The sequence below is a fragment of the Kogia breviceps genome, chromosome 10 (genome assembly GCF_026419965.1).
Source record: "Kogia breviceps isolate mKogBre1 chromosome 10, mKogBre1 haplotype 1, whole genome shotgun sequence".
Classification (NCBI taxonomy): domain Eukaryota; kingdom Metazoa; phylum Chordata; class Mammalia; order Artiodactyla; family Physeteridae; genus Kogia; species Kogia breviceps.
In genome coordinates, this window is record NC_081319.1 from 31974054 (window position 1) to 31995495 (window position 21442).

The 21442-nt window shown below is 40.3% G+C and overlaps 1 protein-coding gene across 3 annotated transcripts in view; it reads left to right on the forward strand.

Annotated features, from left to right (window-relative positions):
- The first annotated feature begins 346 nt into the window (after window positions 1-346).
- Window positions 347-21442, forward strand: part of DENND6A (DENN domain containing 6A) — a 55505-nt gene continuing 34409 nt past the window's right edge. For 2 of the 3 annotated variants that reach the window (XM_059078049.2, XM_067043842.1), the window contains exons 1-3: window positions 347-695; window positions 14862-14900; window positions 15001-15043. In XM_059078049.2, coding sequence (XP_058934032.1) covers window positions 459-695; window positions 14862-14900; window positions 15001-15043 — 319 coding nt within the window. In that variant the 5' untranslated portion in view covers window positions 347-458. Of the gene's footprint in view, window positions 696-7108; window positions 7175-14861; window positions 14901-15000; window positions 15044-21442 lie in introns of those variants that run through there. The other variant, XM_067043843.1, reaches the window with a different exon arrangement.

Below are 21442 nucleotides of genomic sequence, written 5' to 3' on the forward strand. Positions count from 1 at the left end.
ATTCAATGAAGTAATATTTGCAAATACTTGCTTGGCACATATCTGGCACAAAGTAAGTGCTCAATAAATGTTAGTCACCGTTACCATTATGTTCTAACAATTTGATAACACCTTATTATGAACGGTGTCATTCCAAGAATAATTCATTCCCTGGTCGTTGGACTGCGAAGGAGGATTCCAGGATTCACTGCTTCAGTCTTGAAGAGCTTTAAAGCAATGAGGCTCTAGAGGAGGCTTCACAATCCCAGTCAAAGGCCTGCGCGACGTCTTTTACTCTGGGAGGCGGTACAGGAGGACCCACGCAGAGCCGGGCTCCCAGGGTCACATGGGCTGCGGCCCCGCCCAGGCCGAGCCCGTCCCCCGCGGCTGCGGCAGCCGCGGCTGCGTCTGCGCGGAGCCGAGCGCGCTCTGTGGCGCGGTCCGCAGTGGAGGCGGCGCAAACGGCCAGGGGGCGGCGGATGGCTCTGCGGGGCCTGGCAGGCTCGGGGCCCGGCTCCCGCGGGCCGTTGGATGAGGCGGGGGCAGCGGACGAGGAACGCGAGGCGCCGGCCTTGCTGGCGGCGGGAGACGCGCCAGAGGACGTTGAAGAGGACGAGGGCCGCAGCCGGGGCCTGCTGCGCTGGGACGGCTTCTCAGCCTGGCTGCATTGCGTGTGTGTGGTGGGCTTCGACCTGGAGCTGGGCCAAGCCGTGGAGGTGAGGGCTGGCCGCACCTGGCCCCCGCGCCCCGTCCCGGTCCCCACGCTGGGGCAGCCCCAGCAGAGCTTGTGGCCAGCGGGCCGACCGGCCTGGACCCTGTCCGTTGCGCATCCGGGCGTGGCCGGCAGCCCCTCCGCCGTCTGCCGGGCTGCGGTCCAGAGGCAGTTCCCGTGGGAGGATCGTGGGCTGTGGCTAGGGGTGAAAAGTTCTCTCTAGGCCCCTCCTAAATACTTGTTGATGGCTCTGTTTTCTTGTCTTTTTTTTAACCCAGTGTCAAAGGAATAACTAGAATGGTTAGCGGCACCCGGAGAAGACTGCAGGCAGGATGTTTGGGACTTTTTCAAGAAGCAAACAATGCCCCTGACATATGGTGAACTATAATAGCCAAACCTCACACAACCAACTTTTTTTAGACTCATGGATTGTTTTGGTCATTTTGCAGCGACTCTCAGAGCATTCCACTCAGCCTGAGCCGAAATGCTTGTCTAAGCAGGGGTTTTCTCCTTTTCCTCCTTTTGTTCCTCATCTCTGTTATTTCTTGATGTTGCTTCTGAGACGGCCTGAAAGCTAATAGCAAAGTGAACATTAGGAAAATCGTTCGCTTGTGAATTTGTCAAGTTTTCCATTTTTATAGCGCCTTGTTGAAAGGCCTTGTAATCTTGACATTATTTAGGGTTCCTTTTGTAGCGTAAGAGATTGCTTGTCTTTATGTAGCCAAGAAAAACGTAGTCAGAGTCAGAAGGACCTATGTTTAGAAGATTTTTTTTGTTTGTTTTGGTGGCAATGACAGATTTTAATGAATCATCTCATTCTGACTTTAGTGGCATGAGTGGGCTATGAAAACTGGCCAGGGAGGTATTTCTTAGTGCAGAGTGTGTATTCAGCCTGTCTTCTCTGTGTTTTATCATTACACAGCTCAATACACTTTTAAGTTTCCACTAAGATTTAGGCATTATCTTGGTTGCTGGGCAGACGTATATGAAAGATATACTCTAACCTATATTTATAGAGTAAGACTACAATTTAGAGGAGAACCAAGAATTAATCACACCAGCAGCTAGGGCTAAATGCAGTGCCTGGCACGTGACAGTGTTCAATAAAAAATTGATTGAGTGAATACATGAACAGTACTTTGAGATGGAAACAACAGTTCCCAAAGACTGTGAAGAAGAGATTTATGTCATCTATCATTTACACTGACATATTAACCTGAAGCTATATGTATAGCAAAATACGATTTAATCAGAAAGCATAGGATTGAGTTGTTGTAGTCAATTACATTTTTGAATAGTTAAAGGAGATCTTTTTGGACTCTGACCATTTGGGCATTCTTTATAACGTGTATGTTTTTTTCTGACCTAATAAACAATATTTAGCAAGTATTGAGGTGCTACAAAAATGTGAATCACTGAGACTATTTTGAATTTCATTTCCCATAGTATATGCTATTGCACAGAGTTTTCTTTAGGTCTTTGGTTCTTCACCTTTTTAAAAGGTCCAGAACGCAGATAAGTTATGAACTTCATGAACTCTCTCCCTTAGGAAAATGGTAATACAAAATCATGTATATGCTTCCATTGACTATCTGGGGGTCATTTATGGACTTTCTGTTGCATTGTCCTCAGGTTAAGAATCACTGATTTTAGAAAGTGTAGGGTGAGGGTGGGGAAGATTCCCTAATAAAGGATCCCAAGAAAGATAAACACATTGAGAGGCAACACAGTTTAATTTTGTTTTCTTTTCCTGAGAAATGTAGACTATTGCCACTTTTAAAATGAAGAAAAAGGAATACAAATTAATAATTAATGTAACAAAATAGTTGAAAATATATTTCACTTTTGTAATATGGCCATATCCAGGCCAAAAATGGACAGGAGGGGTGGCTGTAATGGGGCAAGAAGGTAAGTATAGAATTGTGTTGGAGAAATGACATAGTCCCACCCTCCTTCCTATAATGCACAGCCATAGGGATTCAGAAAGGAAGTTAATTGAATAGGTTAAAAACTAAGTTTGGACAGTATATCCTCCAACTCAGTTTTGTTATCAGAAATGCAGTCATTTAGTCTTAGGCTTGAGAGAGACTTAAGAAGTCAGTTCTGCCATGATAGAAAGTACCGGTTGCAAATTTAAAATGCATAAACAATGCCAGTTATTTAAGCTTAAATCCCTACTAAAGAGATAATGTAGAATATTGACCAAGAACTCAGACCCTAGAGCTAGACTGCCTAGGCTTGAATCTGTGTGACTTGGGGTACGTTACTTAGCTCATCTGAGCCTCACACTCCTCTGTGACAGGATAACAGTGCATATATCATGGTGCTGTTGTGAGGGTTAGGTAAGTTAATGTTGATGAAGCATTTGGAACAGTGCCTTGGACTCAGTAAGACCTAGGTAAGTCTGTATTTGGGAAGCACTGAAATTCTCTTGTTCATTTTCAATGAAGAGAACCCCTAATTTTTGCTCTGTGAAGATGAGGCCTTTGGACCTTAGTTTTCTCGCTAGTAAAATGAAGTTGAAGTACTAGAATCAGTATTCTTTTTAAAGTAGGAGAACTTTTTTTCTGGGTAGATGAAAATCAGATGTACCTCAGTGGCTAATCTGGTTGAAATGGGGCCTGTGTGTATATATTTGGTTGTGGACGACAGAAACTAAGCTATAGCTGGAGGAGAAGAGGCACATTTGCTGTAAGGCCACAGAGGTGTTTCAAGATGTCCAAGGTACAAACCTAGAGGGACTTCCAGAAAATGGCTAGAGCTCAGAACCAGGGAAGTCTCAAACATGTTTATGGTCTTGTTTTATGGATTTTGTTCATGCTTCATGCTCTCCTTTAAACTAACTTCTCTGCTTCTGTGATCTTTATGGCGAAGTTGACCTTTTCAGCCACTTCAATGAAGAGAGTGAATGTCATTCTCATTCCAAACACCAGAGGAAGGTACTCAGGCCTGGTTTGGAGCAGATTCTCGCTCTGCTATAATCAGCTGAAGACCTGAGTGGTTGGAGGAGTGGTCTGTGTTGCATAAAATGTCTGTTGGGAACCCTGCCCTAGAAGAAGGGGACAGTGAAGGGGGTCTTTTGAGCTGGGAAGAGACTGCAAAAGGTGTTGACCACAGGATGTGTGCTCACCTTCTTTCTTTTCCCCTGAGATGGCTCTGGCATCACCACAGTGACACTAAGGGTCCTCTGGAACAAGGTTTGAAATCCTCTGAATTTTATATACTCTATGTCACTTCCAGCTCTGTGAAATTACCTGATTTTATAATAAAGCCTTAATTAATTATCTGAATCCAGAATTGCTTCATTCCAGTTTTTTTTTCTCATTGAGTAATAATATGTTCATTGTTGAAAACTTGGCAAGAAAGGGAATTATAAACACTAGTAAACATCACTCATATTAAGAGATTAATACTTGGCATTTTTGTTAATGCTTTTTTTCTTTATATAATTTTATATCTGTCAAGGATTAGTTTGATTGTTAAAAACAGAAATCCTCTCAAATAAATTTAAGTGAAGAGAAATTGATTGTAAGGAATCCTTTGGAACCAGTTGCAGGAAGCAGGGTTGAACCTCATGGGATTTGGAAAGCCCCAGGCTTTTGCCTTTGTCTCTGTGGAGCTGTGTGGTCTTTTGTCTCTGCTTCTCTTTGCATGTCTGTTCTATTCTCTGTGCTGAGGCTGGTTTCCTCTGCAAGGGTCTCAATTTCTGCTCCCCCATTTCACTTGACTTGGGGTTTCCAAGGTACTGATACTAGCCAAACTTCTACTTTTGTGTTCTGGAACCAGGCAGAAGCTTAATTCAAATACTAGAGTATCTGATTGGTTCAGCATGGGTCAGGTGCTCCCTTTTGTTCAGTCAGTCGCGGTAAGGAGACTGTGTCAGTAACTGTAGTGGTCACTTAGGCTCACCCCTGCAAAAGGAGGGGTCACTTGAAAGCATGGTCCGGGCAGCAGTCCCCAAAATAGGTCTGCTGTAAGAGTCTGCCATTACTGATAAGCATTCTCATAAACAATTTGCCATATCGTTAAAGAGTCCTCATAAATATTTTTTTACGGACCATAATTTATTTAATCATTTTCCCTAATTTGGATATTTAGTAGTTTCTTTTTTTCTTCATAGTGTGAAGAGTTGTTTGCCACCTGTACACACTTCCTTAGAGATGGTCTTCATTTTTTGAGGGCCTTTAAATCATGTGAACTCATGGAACTCACAGAACATCATGGAGGTGACACATCTGTAATTTGAGATTACCTCTTGAACCTCTCCACCCCCCACTCCAATTTTAGAAGAATCGAGAAATCATTGGTGGCTTTCCCCCTGTTGAAGGCTATGACCTATACCAACTTTTTGGACAGAATATCAATCTAGTGAAAAGAGTACAAGCTTTGGGGTGTTGAACATATGCTAATTGTCTGTTTTTTGACCAGTTTCTTCAGTTCTCTGAGTCTCATTTTCCTCAATTATAAAATGGCAAAATAATATCCTGAGTGTTGTTGGAGGTACTAAGTGAGATAAAGCATGTAAAAATTAATATCTATCATTTAATGCATGCCCAATATGTTAGCCCCCCTTTTTAAAAATATTTTTTAAATTTTGTTTTTTTATTTTTGGCCGCACTGGGTCTTTGTTGCTGCGCGTGGGCTTTCTCTAGTTGCGGCGAGCGGGGGCTACTCTTTGTTGCGGTGCGCGGGCTTCTCATTGCAGTGGCTTCTCTTGTTGTGGAGCACTGGCTCTAGGCTTCAGTAGTTGTGACACACGGGCTTAGTAGTTCTGGCACGTGGGCTCAAGTAGTTGTGGCTCGCGGGCTCTAGAGCACAGGCTCAGTAGTTGTGGCGCACAGGCTTAATTGCTCCGTGGCATGTGAAAGCTTCCCAGACCAGGTATTGAACCCGGGCCCCTTGCATTGGCAGGAGGATTCTTAACCACTGTGTCACCAGGAAAGTCCCTAGCCCCTTTTTTTTATAATTAGTGTCCTCGCACATTGAATAATCAGTGTGGGACTATCTTGGCTATTCCCTCACTCCTAATATTTTGCCTTAAATTTATTTTAAAAAATACACAGCTTTGGATGTGAATCATCCAAGCTAAACTTGTGTCAGTCACAAGTACTTAAAGCACTTTCTGGGAATCAAGTTTATTAGGTATCACTTTGTTGATAATCTATGACATAGCTTATTTGTATGTACATATATGTGTACATACATATATGTATACGTACATAGTTTGTATTTCACCTCTTTGGTGAAAAGAATTTCAGGTCAGTTAAATTATCTATAAAAAGCAGGATAATTTATAATCATTTCATTACTGATCTCCCCCTACTTTTTTTCTAACAAATTGAAGATAAAGCCGTGCTTTTGGGCGAAGGCAAACTTATGCCATTTTTAAAAGAGCAGGTAGCAGCATTGACTCCCCTTTTTCTCCCACTTCTGTTTTTTTGTTGAGTCACTGCCTATTTATTCCCCCTTATCCCCTAACAGGGTGGAACCTGGAGTAGTCAGCACAGTTTTCTTTATCTTAGAAAAGTTTCTGTTTATTTTTCTGAGAAGGATAAAGGCAGTTGTGTGAAAGGTTTTCATGTTTCTTCCTCTCTTCTGGGTGACCTATAGCCTCAGTATTTGATCCTCAGCATGTTCACTGTTTTAACTGAAATGGGTGTGTATAATTGCATGCTGCTATACTGTCTCATTGAACCATCTATTCAGATATTTACTGGGTAACTACCATATCCAGACAACGGTATGTTCTGGAGATAAAGCCTTGATTATCCCTTCCTTCATTGAGTTTTCAGTCTAGCATGGAAGGTAGACCATTCAACAGTGAATGTTAGGATAGGATTTGCAGGGTACTAATAATGGCCTTTAAATTTCCTTGTGAAATAGTAGCACTTCGTGGTAGCTTGATGTAGTTCTATGATTTGAGGTTTAAAACCTTAGTGACCTCTTGAGCTTCTTAGGCTCCCAGATTCTACAAAAGCTTCCTTGGTGTTACTAATCTCTGATTCAGTTATGAAATTATATAATCTGGAGATAATCTGGGACGTTCTCCTGTCTAGTTAGTTATTTCACAAGTACTTTATGTTTTTGTATTTACTGTGATGAGTGATGTGAAACATGGAAAACCATACCTAAACTTTACTTTTTTTTGAGATTTTTTTGAGAAATGCTTTACCATCCATTCCATTTTCAAACTGATCAAGTTTTCTAGTAGTGTAATTTAACTTCAGTCTTGAGCAAGCGGGAATTTTAGACTTGAGGATACTGTGATTTCAGGCCATTTTTTCCACTTTTTTTTTTTTTTTTTTTTTTTGCGGTATGCGGGCCTCTCCCGTTCCGGAGCACAGGCTCCGGACGCGCAGGCCCAGCGGCCATGGCTCACGGGCCCCAGAGATCCTCCCGGACCAGGACACGAACCCGTGTCCCCTGCATTGGCAGGCGGACTGTCAACCATTGCGCCACCAGGGAAGCCCTCCACTTTTTAAAGTAAGTATCATTGAAGTGTAACACACATGTAGAAAAGTGCACAAATCCTAAATCTGTATTTTGGTGAATTTTCAAAAAGTGAATATACCGTGTCACTACCATAGAGATCAAGAAGCTCTATTATTACTGCCCCCGAATTTCCCTTAAATCCTCTTTCAGTCACGACCCATTCTCCTTTCCCCTCCAGCTCCTGGCAACCACTTATCTACTTTGTCTCTGTGGATTCTCCTTTTCTGTATATTTCATATGAATGGAATCATACAACGTGTGGCCTTTTGTGTCTGGCTTCTTTCACTTAGTATGTTTTCAAGATTCATCCATGTTGTAGTATGTGTTGGTACTTCATTCCTTTATATGGTTGAGTTTTACATCATTATATGGATACATCACTTTAAAAAAATAAGTTTATTTATTTATTTATTTTTGGCTGTGTTGGATCTTTGTTGCTTCGCGTGGGCTTTCTCTAGTTGTGGCGAGTGGGGGCTACTCTGTTGAGGTGCGCGGGCTTCTCATTGTGGTGGCTTCTCTTGTGGAGCACAGGCTCTAGGCGTGTGGGCTCAGTAGTTGTGGTGCACGGGCTTAGTTGCTCCACAGCGTGTGGGATCTTCCCAGACCAGGGCTTGATCCCGTGTCCCCTGCCTTAGCAGGAGGATTCTTAACCACTGCGCCACCAGGGAAGTCCAGATACATCACATTTTGTTTATCCATTCATCATTTGATGGAAATTTGGATTGTTTCCACTTTTTGGCTATGATGAATAATGCTGTTATGAACGTTTGTGTACAAGTTTTTGTGTGGATGTATGCTTTTCACTTCTCTTGGATATATACCTAGGAGTGAAATTGCTGGGTAAACATGGTAACTCCATGTTTAATTTTTTTTTTTTTTTTGGCTGCTTTGGGTCGTTGTTGCTGTGCACAGGTTTTCTCTAGTTGCGGAGAGCCGGGGATACTGTTAGTTGCGGTGCGTGGGCTTCTCATTGCGGTGGCTTCTCTTATTGTGGAGCATGGGCTCTAGGCTCGCAGGCTTTAGTAGTTGCAGGATGGGGGCTCAGTAGTTGTGGTGCATGGGCTCTAGAAAGCAGGCTCAGTAGTTGTGGCGCACAGGCTTAGTTGTTCCGTAGTATGTAGGACCTTCCTGGACCAGGGATTGAACCCATGTCCCCTGCATTGGCAGGCGGATTCTTAACCACTTTGCCACCAGGGAAGTCCTCTATGTTTAATTTTATGAGAAGCTACTAAGTGGTTTTCCAATGTGACTTCATTTTCACATTTTCGTCAGTAATGTATGAGGCTCCTAATTTCTCCATATCCTTGCTACCACTTTGTCCTTTTGATTACAGCCATCCTAGAGGTATGAGGTGGTATCTTACTGTAATTTTATTTGTTTTTCCCTAATAACTAATGACATTGAGTGTCTTTTCATGTGCTTATTGGCCTCTTATATATCTTTTTTGGAGAAATTTCAAATCAAATCCTTTGCCCATTTAAAAATTGGGTTATTTGACTTTTTATTGTTGAATTATAAGTGTTTTTATAGATCCTGTACTCTAGACCCTGATCAGATATATGATTTGTGGATACTTTCTCCCATTCTGCAGTTCGTCTTCACTTTCTTGGTAGTGTTCTTTGAAGTGCAAAAGCTTTAAATTTTGATGAAGTCCAATTTATTTATGGTTGCTTGTGTTTTTGGTTTCATAGCTTAGAAACCATTGTCTAATCCACAGTCATAAAGATTTATTCCTATATTTTCTTTTTAAGAGTTTTATAGTTTTAGTTTTTACACTTAGGTCTTTGATCCACTTTGGGTTTCTTTTTGAATATGATGTGAAGTAGAGGAGTTACTTTTTTAGAAACCTTATTTTGAGATAATTTTAGAGTTAGGAAAGTAATTGATTCAGCTTCCTTTAATGTTAACATTTTATGTAAACATAGTACAATTATCAAATCTAAGATATAACATTGGCATGATACTGTGTACTGAGCAACAGAGTTTATTCAATTTCACTAGTTTTTCTATTAGTGTCCTTTTTTTCAGGATCCAGTCCAGGTTCCTGCATTGCATACAGTTGTCATAACTCCCTCTCCAATCTGTGGAAGTTCCTCAGTCTTTTCTTATATTTCATGACTTTGACACTTTGGAAGAATATCGGTCAGATATTTTGTAGTATGTCTCTCAATTTGGGTTTTTCTGGTATGTTCCTGTGATTAGTCTGGGGTTATGCATTGTTGGGAAGAATACCCCACACGTGATGTGCGCTTCTTGGTGCATCATATCAAAGAGTACATGGTGTTAAAATGTCTTATTATTGGTGATTTTAACCTTGATCACTTGGTTAAAATGATGTCTGCCAGATTTATCCACTGTGAATTTACTGTTTTTCTCTTCATAATTAATAAATATTTATTTTGTGGGAGATACTTTGAGACTGTGCAGTATCTTGTTTCTCAAATTTGCTTGCTAATTTCAGCATCCAAAAGTGGATCTTTCCTGTAGTAACTATTATTACTCTGGTGTTCTAATAGTGATTTGCTATTTTCCTTATTCCTTTTACATTTATGAGTTGGAATTCTTTTTTAAAAATACAGTATTTCAGTTTCATTTTATTATTTTTATTTTTAAATATTTATTTATTTTTGGCTGCATTGGGTCTTCATTGCTGTGTGCAGGCTTTCTCTAGTTGCGGTGAGCAGGGGCTACTCTTCATTGCACGGGCTTCTTATTGCGGTGGCTTCTCTTGCTGCAGAGCACGGGCTCTCTAAGTGCATGGGCTTCAGTAGTTGTGGCACGGCAGGCCCAGTAGTTGTGGCTCATGGGATTAGTTGCTCTGCAGCATGTCAGATCTTCCTTGACCGGGGCTTGAACCCACGTCCCCTGCATTGGCAGGCGGATTCTTAACCACTACACCAGCAGGGAAGTCCCCAAGGTTATGGTGATGTTTGTTTATGAGTTAATGTTTCTGTAGGAGATCAAGGCAAGGTTTCTTGGGAAATGTAGTCTCTGTCAGACCTGGGACACCAGGCAGGGTCATGCAGTAGAGACAGATACTGAGTCACATGGCATCAAGTAGACACCCATTCACACACAACTTGAGTGCATGGCAGGCATGGATTTTTCCCATGTCCAAATGATACTGGCAGTAAGTTAGCTGGTATTTCTAATTTTCATCCTCCTGGGACCATGATTATTTTCATACTGAGTTGGGAATGCTAGAGAGATGTAGATGTATGCAGAGAGATGTACCTTTGAATAGACCCATTTAAAACATTTTGTAATACTCTTTTCCAGTATATATATTAATATTTTTCTGAGACACTTTTTTTCTATTGTAACATGATGTGAAATATGTCATCATTTTTAGGCCTTAATAATTATATCAAATAAAACTCACTTTTCTCTTGGGTTATTACCTGGCCACCTCTCCCTTATTTGCTGTAACATGGGAGATCTTAACATAGGTAACAAAACCACAGTGACATTATTTGATGCTCTCTGTCCCCCTTTAATGCCACCCAGAATGCCAGTGGTTGGGGGAACAGAGATACCTTTACTTGAGCTATGGAGAGAGGAATCTTCAAGTGAGAGGCATCTCCAGGTACTGGAGCTAATCCACAGTTGATTATTTCCCATATAGGTATCAGGAGCTAAATGACTAAAACTAAACTAACAGTGATTGCCCAAACTTATATTTAAACTTTTTTTTTTTAACAAAATAAAGTATGTACACAGGTAATAAGTCTAGTAACTGTGGCAATTTGTGCAGTTCCAGATACTTGGTAGTGGTTACTTTTCTTTCTTTTGTTTTTTAAATAGGGAGTTGAGGTTTTTAAAGTTAAGTATGAATTTTTCTTTTTTATTTTATTTTTAAAAAATCTATTTTCATTTATTTATTTTTTTCTTTTGCCCGTGAAGCAATCAGGATCTTAGTTCCCTAACCAGGGATTGAACCTGTGCCCCTGCAGTGGAAGCATGGAGTCTTAACCACTGGACCATCAGGGAAATCCCTGAATTTTTCTGATTTTTCTGATCTTAAGTACAGTGTGGCCATTTCAGTAGCTATAGCATATAAATATGCATTGTTTCTTTTTGAATATCATATTCCAAAATAAAATACTGAGGAGTTCTAACAGAGTATCTTAAAATGAAATTCTAGATACTATTTGACAGTCTAGTACAATCAGAGTTTTTACTTTACTTTTTAATTTTAATTTTATTTTTGGCTGCATTGGGTCTTCATTGCTGCGCATGGGCTTTTCTCTAGTTGTGGTGAGCAGGGGCTGCTATTCGTTGTGGTGCATGGGCTTTTCATTGCGGTGCCTTCTCTTGTTGCAGAGCACGGGTTTTAGGCGTGTGGCTTCAGTGGTTGCAGCTCATGGGCTTAGTAGTTGCGGCGTGTGGGCCCTAGAGCGCATGGGCTTCAGTAGTTGTGGCGCATGGACTCAGTAGTTGTGGCTCACGGGCTCTAGAGCGCAGGATCGTTAGTTGCGGTGCATGGGCTTTGTTGCTCCGTGGCATGAGGAGTTTTCGTGGACCAGGGATTGAACCTGTGTCCCCTGCGTTGGCAAGTGGATTCTTGTGCCACCAGGGAAGTCCCACAGTCAGAGTTTTTAAAAGGCAGACTGTTTTTTTGTGGGGTTTTTTTTTGGCTGCGCTGTGCAGCTTGTGGGATCCTAGTTCCCTGACCAGGGATCGAACCTGGGCCCCCTGCATTGGAAGTGTGGAGTCCAAACCACTGGGCCACCAGGGAATTCTGCTGAAAGACAGACTTGATAGGTTCTGTAGTTTTTATATCCTTTTAACTTACTTAAATATATAGAGCATATATAAGCCCCTTAAATACATGCATATACATACACATATATACACACACGTTTTATATATATATATATATATATATATTAAGGTACTGATATATATGGGTAAAACATACCAACATTTTTTTTCTATACTGTCTTGCTAATATTTTAAACCTTAGGAAACCAATGTCCAGATGAACCATGGTTGTTGATCTTTATGTAATAAAAAATGGAATTTTGTATATTTGCTTTTGAGTTGGTATTTTAATTTGAGGAAATAAAAATTTGAAGGGCATATACATGAAAGTGAATTTAGAGTCTAAGATTAAGCTGTTACAGGCCACTAAACTTCTCAATATGTTTTAGACCAGCAAACTCCAGGTTAACTTAGATGTAAAGAGATTTTCATGAATAGGGCTAAATAGGTTATAAGGTTGCCATTTCTCCTTTATTTTTATTTATTTATTAAATATTTATTTATTTATTTATTTACTCGGCTGTGCCGGGTCTTAGTTGCGACATGCAGCATCTTTGCCATTTCTCCTTTAAAGGTGACAAAGTAAAATGGTCTCAAGGTGGAGCAAGGAAGATCTATGTACACTTAAAGAAGAATTACATATTACTAAATACTGAGTTGTTTAACAGAGCTAATCTGAGATATATATATATCTCATATATATATATATCTGAGATATATCCACTGATTGAAGAAATATTTTTTTAGTGTCTACTATGCACCAGAAACTGTTCTAGGTGTGAAGATAGACTGTTGAACAAAACAGACCAGGTTCTTGGCTTCATGAATTGTGGAGACAGAGGTTAAGTCAGGGTGGTCAGAACATGGGATACAAAGCAAAGTAGAGCGAATATTGGCTTTGGTGTCATTCTCTATTCCAGGAATGCTGGGTGGTTTTCATGTAACAATACCTGCTCTGTAGACCCTCCTCATACTCCTGAATTGAGAAGGATTATATGCCACATCCTGGCTAGGGGAGGAAGAGAGCTGTGATTGTGTGTTAATGATTGCTACTATGGGTGGGGTGAGGAATGGTGGCTTGTGTACTTTGGAAGCAGGCAGACCTAAGTTCAAGTCCTGGTTGCAGCACTTACTAGATGCTAAATTTCGGGAGAGTATTTAACTACTGTGAACTTGTCCCCTCTTCTGTAAAGATGTGAAGAATTGACAGAGTTGTGAAAATTAAAAACTCTAGAAGATGGTCAGTAATGTGAATTCTCCCCATCTTTTTTCTTAACTTAGTTTTCTTATATGTAAAGTGGGGATACCATTACCAGCCTTGTCTATTATTGTGAGAACTAAATAAATGAAATAAATATGTGAAACCACCTTAATACAGTTTATAATGTGCTATTACTGTATGTTATTTCTGGAAATGTAATATTTTCAGGCACCTGGGCAACTCTGGGGAATAGAAGAACTCATGGATTCTTCCAGAACTGGGAAGCCATGGATCCCATTAGCAACCTAGTATTAATGCAGTTCTGCTACACTTTGTGTTGTTTCCTCTCTTTTTGGTTACCAGCCACTAGCTAACCTGCTGCTCCAAATCCCATTTTGTCTTCACATTCCCAAGAGAATCTGTACTGGCCCACTTGAGCACTGGTATTCTCTTGGGCAGAATTTTCATACCCAACCCCATCTAGACACTTGGTTGATTGGCCTGTAGAGCGGGTGCCCTTGGGTCTGGTGTTTACTAGTGCTTGTTCAGACAGGAGCTGTGCTGGCCTAGTGTTGCTTCCTTCATGGGGCTGTGGGGCAGGAATTTCCCTCAGAAGGTGTCTAGGTCACTGCAAGCACTAAACTGACCTATCTAGGGAAGTGCTATGACTATTTAAAGGGATTATAGGAAAATAGGATAGGGAAGATGGCCTTTGAGATTTCTTAAATTGTAGATGATCAGTTTTTCCTTTTCATTTTTCTTTTAATAAGTAGATAGTAATTTGTATTACTTCTTGGAATCAATTGAAAATTATTATTTCTTGAGGTAGCTACCAGCTTATAGATCAAGTTCTCTTTAGATTTTAGGCTTCCAAAGAAATGACTCAAAAAACTTTGAGTTATTAGCAATTCAATTGGTAAATTATTCTTTTTAAAAAAATATTTATTTATTTGGTTGCGCTGGGTCTTAGTTGCGGCACATGAGTTCCTTACTTGCGGCAGGCAGGCTCCTTTAGTTGCAACTCGAGGGCGCCTTAGTTGTGGCTCACCAGCTCACTAGTTATGGCACATGGGCTTCCTAGTTGAGGCATGCAGGCTCCTTAGTTGTGGCTCACAGACTCCCTAGTTGTGGCATGCAAACTCTTAATTGCAGCATGCCTGTGGGATCTAGTTCCCTGACTAGGGATCGAACCCAGGCCCCCTGCATTTGGAGCGCAGAGTCCTAAGCACTGCGCCACCAAGGAAGTCCCAAATTCTTCTTTTTTTTTTTTTTTTTGCGTTATGCGGGCCTCTCACTGTTGTGGCTTCTCCCGTTGCGGAGCACAGGCTCTGGACACACAGGCCCAGCAGCCATGGCTCACTGGCCCAGCTGCTCCGCGGCATGTGGGATCTTCCCGGACTGGGGCACGAACCCGTGTCCCCTGCATCGGCAGGCGGACTCCCAACCACTGCGCCACCAGGGAAGCCCCAAAATTATTCTTGATAACTCAAAATTTCACCAAGTTTTAGAGATAACTTTGGGTCAGAACTTTTTTTTGCCAAATGTAAATCCTCCTCAATTCTCCCAGCTTCTCCTGTGTTTCATTGTTAAATTTGTGAACTGTTTCTTAAACCAGTTTGATCACAGCCGACTAGTATTTTAGAAGTGCCTGCTAATGTTTACAATATATACTCCATATATTTGGCTAACAAAATTTAACTCTTCTTCTCCCAGGTAATTTATCCTCAACATTCCAAACTTACTGATAAAGAAGTAAGTAAAAATATTGCCCTATATAGTTTACTGTTTTATTTCTGTTTGTTTTTATTGGTGTATATATGTCAGCATATATAGTTTTTGTTTTCTTTTTCAGAAAACCAATATTTGCTATTTGTCTTTTCCAGATTCAAATTCAGGTAACTATTTTTCATGTGGTGTTTCTGTTGAATTTTATACTGAGAATACTGATTATACTCTTAATATATGAAGATTAATTGAAATAGCATAGTAGAATGCAAACTCAATTTCATCCTAACAGATTAGTGATTTTGATTCCTACTTTTATGATCCTAGTCGTGTCTTACTTATTTTTGTTGGTTCGGCTTTTAAAATAACTGTTATCTTGTAATGAGGTAAAACATCATGGAGCAATGAACTGTTGAAATAACGAAGAGATTAAATATCATCAACGTTGGTATGTTTGAGGATTTATATTAGGCAGTTTTCTTTCAGTTTAGGATTTGGGAGCTTGCCAAGAACTCTGTAAAAGCAGGGATTAAAAAAAAATCAGGGTAAACATGGTTATAAAGCATGGCCATCAATTATTTGCAATAGTTTATGTGGGTTAGTATATATAAAACATTTGGAATAGTGCTTGGGTATAGAAAGTACTTTATAAGTGTTTGCTATTATTATTAAGCTTGGTTTTGCTGGTCTCCAAGTTCTTCCTTTGTGTGGTCCTATAAGTTGGTATCTTTCAGATTACCTTTTGTGTTTCACTTTGAAAATAATTTTTCAGGCTTACAGTGACCAGAACACTTAACTTCTTAGACCACACATTTAGAATCCTATGAAGCAAAGGCACTTCAGTTCACTTTCCTTTTGTGGTTACTTCTAAAATACTGTTAATTTAGTTTAGATAATCTGAATTGGGAGACTTGACATTTTAGCTTTTTAAAGCATTTTCTCTTTTCCTTGTAAATGCTTCCAGAATTTTTTCCTATAGCTTTGGAACTCAGCTTTCATGAAATATGTTTAAAAAAAGATTTAGTTAAAAAGATGGCTTTGAACAATTCTGGGACGGCTTTTGTTTTGACCTGGAATTATTGGAGTCTTTTCACGTTTTGCCTGTTAACGAGATAATGATACAGCAGTCTTATAGGATCTCCCCTTATTTCGGATTACATTTGCCTTACAAAGTGCACACATGTAGTTCTGATTGTAGTGAGTATTGGATTGGACTTCCGTGACTCAAGGTCAGGTGAGTTGTGTGGATTACAGGATGAACTGACTTCATGTGATTATACTGCACACTCTTCTTTTTCAGGTCATGGCTGGTTTTCATGGCTCTCTCCCTTTCACCTCTCTACATGAGCATCAAGACTAAGAAGTTAATTGTATGATGTCTGATAGTCTTTTTAATTTCTAGTTTTGTAGTTAGTCTCTGCATGAGTCATTTTCTTATTGGAAGTTAAACTCAAGTGTAAATCTGTGTAAATGAGCATTAGTTCAGGGAATTCCCTGGCAGTCTAGGGGTTAAGACTCCATGGAGCCAAAAAAAAAAACCAATTTGTTCAGTATTTTAGGCATTTGAATGACCTACAGATGTTTTGTAATGCCTTTTTTATAAGCTGCATATCAAAGGAAGTGTGGTTCATTTTATTCAAAGTATGGTTGGTACTTAGAAGTAAAGTCAACAAAAGATCTTAAAAATAGACACCTTGCCATCTTAATGGATGAATATTAATCTAGACAGCAAGAGACTGTGCATTTATATGTATTTGAGATCACTGTTCTCAATTGTGATTATCCAAATAGTTTGTTTCACTTATGTGTTCATTAAATGGAAGTTGGAATTAGTACTATGCCAACTTTGAAATGGATTTAATTTTTCCCAAGATAGCTTTATTGTTACAGAAGGTGCAGTAGAGCAGTCTTTAGGAAAGAATCATAACCTAGCTTTTGTTTCCACGGTGCACACTTAAAAGTAAAACAACATTTAGACTCTATGGTAAGTTATACAGATAAAGAAGAATACTTTTGGGCTTCCCAATGGGAGGATTTGCCAGTCCTCCACTTCCTCCACCCCCTACCCACACATACCTTAGATACTGTGACTTTAGGAAAAAGTTTTGTTTTGTTTGTTTTTAGCTTTCAGTTTTTTGTTCCATTTGAATGGCTTTTATCTTTAGGAGCCTAAGTTTAAAGAATGTTTTCTCTCTAATAAATATTTGTCAGATATTTTTCTTGTTATTTACCATTAATATCATCTGGATATATGCATTCCTGAGTCTTAAGCTGTGACGGGTATCCAAGGACTGTAATCACTATGCTTTAAACATGGCCAGAGAGAAAACTTAGCATTAGTAGAGAGAGTTTCAAGTGACGATGAATACGAGGGAAATATTAATCCTGTTCTGGATGGATTAGATGTGCAGATAATATTTGTCTCAACAGATTTTTTTCTATGTAAACAGCTGGGACATCGTCCTGTACTTTACGCTTCCCAGTGGTGAAAGGAGTGCTTCTCACACTCATCTGTGTTGAAGGGCCATTTGGGTGTTTTAAGAATTTCCAATCTGTTGTGGACCAGTGCTTTTATAAAATGCTGTATACATGAATTATTAGAAAAATGAAAGGGAGAAAAACCAAAGAATACAAAATAAAAGTCCAAATTTGTCATGGCAATATCAAATTGCTGTAAGGGTTTCTAAGTGTGTATTCTCAATTTGGGTATTTATTTTGTCATGTATTGTAACAAGAGTTTGTGGACTTGCATCACTCTATGGACTACACTTTGAGAAGCCCTGGTCTAAACACCTGCTTCTCAGCATTTCCAACTCTAATCACGGAGAGGATGACTACATAGAGCTGAAGGCCAGGGATGGGGCTAGCTCTTAAGGTCTCATGTTTTATTTTAGTCTTACTCTGAACTGTTCTATAGCTGTTTTCCGCTAATATAAAAATACTCTGGGACTTCCCTTGTGGCGCAGTGGTTAAGAATTTACCTGCCAATGCAGGAGACACGGGTTTGAGCCCTGGTCCAGGAAGATCTCACATGCTGTGGAGCAACTAAGCCCATGCGCCACAAATACTGAACCTGCGCTCTAGAGCCCATGAGCCACAACTACTGAGCCCACGAGCCACAACTACTGAGCCCGCGTGCCATAGTTACTAAAGCCCATGCGCCTAGAGCCCATGCTCTGCAACAAAGACAAGCCACCGCAACGAGAAGCCTGTGCACTGCAACAAAGAGCAGCTCCTGCTTGCTGCAACTAGAGAAAGCCTGCATACAGCAACAAAGACCCAATGCAGCCATAAATACATAAATAAATTTTTTTAAAAAACAAAAACAAAACTGATCAAGGGTCTTCCCTGGTGGTGCAGTGGTTAAGACTCTGTGTTCCCAATGCAGGGGGCCAGGGAACTAGATCCCACATGCATGCCACAACTGAGGAGCCCACCTGCCACAACTAAGACCTGACGCAACCAAATTAATTAATTAATTAAAAAAATAGTCTGAAGTTGTCTTTTCCCCTTAGAAGAAATATTTAAGCTTTTTCCCCTCAAATCTCAAGTAATTTTTTAAAAAATAAATTTATTTGTTTTTATTTTTGGCTGTGTTGGGTCTTTGTTGCTGCACGTGGGCTTTCTCTAGTTGTGGCGAGCGGGGGCTACTCTTCATTGCAGCATGTGGGCTTCTCACTGTCATGGCTTCTCTTGTTGCAGAGCATGGGCTCTGGGCGCGCGGGCTTCAGTAGTTGCGGCACGCAGGCTCAGTAGTTGTGGCTTACAGGCTCTAGAGTGCAGGCTCAGTAGTTGTGGTGCGTAGGCTTAGATGCTCCGCGGCATGTGGGATCTTCCCGGACCAGGGCTCAAACCTGTGTCCCCTGCATTGGCAGGTGGATTCTTAACCACTGGGCCACCAGGGAAGCCCCTCAAGTAATATTTTTGAAACAGGAAAGTGTCTTCTGTTTATCTATAGCTTTGCAGTCTTGGTTTGATTGGCAGATGTAAAGGATAAAATCATCTGTGCCCTTGATAATTTTAAAATGGAAGGAGAGCTGTTTGTGGCTTACCACATGGCATTTGCATAGGAGGAGCCGTGAAACCAGTGAGTGTCCCAGAAACCAGTGAGTTCAGCAACTCTTCAGTTGGAGGGATGCTTTTCAGGACTTCGTTTTCTAAGTGAAGAACAGAAGCTTTTGATCTGCTCCAGTTGGCAGTGACGTAGCATTTAAAAACAAACAAACAAACAAACAGGGGCTTCCCTGGTAGCGCAGTGGTTGAGAATCCGCCTGCCAATGCAGGGGACACGGGTTTGATCCCTGGCCCAGGAAGATCCCACATGCCACGGAGCAACTAAGCTCATGTGCCACAACTACTGAGCCTGTGCTCTAGAGCCCGTGAACCACAACTACTGAGCCTACGTGCTGCAACTACTGAAGTCCGCGTGCCTAGAGCCCATGCTCCACAATGAGAGAAGCCACTGCAATGAGAAGCCCGCGCACCACAACGAAGAGTAGCCCCCACTCGCCGCAACTAGAGAAAGCTCACGTGCAGCAACGAAGACCCAACACAGCCAAAAATAAATAAATAAAATTAAACAAAACAACAACAACAAAAAACAGTTTTATTGAGATATAATTCACCCATGTAAAATGTACAATTCAGTGATTTTTAGTATATTCAGAGTTGTGCAACTATTACCGAAGTCAATTTTAGGAAATTTTCATCACCGAAAAAGAAACTTCTTGCTCCAGTTTCCTCCTACCCACCTCTCCCCCTCAGCAATCACCTGTCTACTTTCTGTCTCTATGGATTTACCTATTCTGGATATTTCATATCAGTGGAAGTGGTGTTTTTGAAGTCTATTTTGACTTGAAAGAGCCAGTATGATGTAGTGGTCAAGAACACCAGCTCTAGAGTCAGATGTCGTGGGATCAAATTCTTGCTCTGCCATTTAGCAGATTTATTTCTTTGGATGATTACATAACTTTTCTGTGCCTTGGTTTCCTCCTCACAAACAGGACTAATAATGGGACCTACGTGAGAAGCATGAACACCAAATGAGTTAATGTATCTAAAGTGTTTAGGACAGTGCCTGCCACAGAGTGAGCATTCAATGAAATTGGTGCTCAATTCATGTATTGAAAGGGTGGATAATCACTTTTGAAAGACAAAATAATGAAAATAGTTTTGACCTGGGATTCTGTTTGATTTCTGTTGTAAGAACTTAGTTGTTTGGAAAAGGAAGTTGGGGGAAGGTTACAGGAATTTTCATGGCTTAAAAAGTGTCAGGTTATTAGTTCTGTTTTCTGGGCTCGTAGAGATTATTTTAGATTAATTAAAGTGGAACTTTTCCTCAAGCTGTTGGGGTTTGCTCAGCAAATTTGCTGTTTCCTTAATCCCTGCTGCTTTATCAGGGAAAGAGTTTATGTGGTTCTTAGTCAAGAAGCCACGTGAAGATGTATTTTCTTTGGAGAGCTGTCATTTAATCTTAAAATTTGTATAAATCTTTGTTCCTTGATTTATGTGAAGGCAAAATAATTTCCATTAAAGCTTTTTACCTTTTTGTTGTTGTTGTTAATAATCAGAAAGCTATGGTGCACATAGCATAACTTTTAGGTCTTTTTGGATCTTTATAGGTCTTTCGTTTTCTTAGTGAATACAGTGGGTAAGATGCTTGGAATTCAGTACAATCGTAGGTCAGTTGTAGAGATTTATTTCAGAATTATTGCATATTACTGCTGGAAGTGACTTTAGAGATTATCTTATGATGCCCCTTAACTTTTGTTTACAAGGAAATTGAGAACCTTAGGCTAAGTGACTTCTAGAAGGCTAATTATTGATGGACCTGGGACTAGATCCCATTGATTGTGGTTCCTTTTTCCTCAGATTATAACCTTTCCCTCATGTGCACAGTCATTTAACCATCTTTCACATATAATCATTATACTGCTTATGTAGAGGTGCACTCTCCTGTTAAACAGGCAAATTGGATGGGTCATACTAACAAGGTAGATTTATTTTTGATGAGGTTGTAGGTTATCAGGATTGCCCTGCCCTCCACAGGTATCATTTTCTACAAGACAAATGTAAATAACCTGGTTGCCAATCCGTAACACCTCTTTTCCTATCCCATTAATAGTGAGGTCAGGATGGAGAACAAAGGTCTACCCAGATAAAGAGTTGGTTTTTCTTTAGTAACCTTTTGTGTGTGAGGGAACAGACTTCTGAAACATAAAATGGCAACCATGTACCTCACTTCACAAAGACACTATGGTTAAAGCCTTTTTGACCTGGTGAACTAGCTTCCTGACCAGTTCTGTACAGCTTGCAGGTACAGCTGGTCATGGGAAAGTTCTTACAGCATGCCCATGGTTTGGGAGTGGAGCCAGGGTTGGGTTGGGATTTAAGGCTACGGCAGCTTCATTACTTTCTTTCCACAAAGCTCAGCATTCCTTACATTTTCCAGAGGGCATACATCTTTCTTAAAATCCATTGCATTTTTTCTGCTACATCTTGCTAAGTGTCTCAGAGAAATTAGTGTGTACTTCTCAGTGGATCTTTCTGTCTTCTGAAGAGAAAAACTG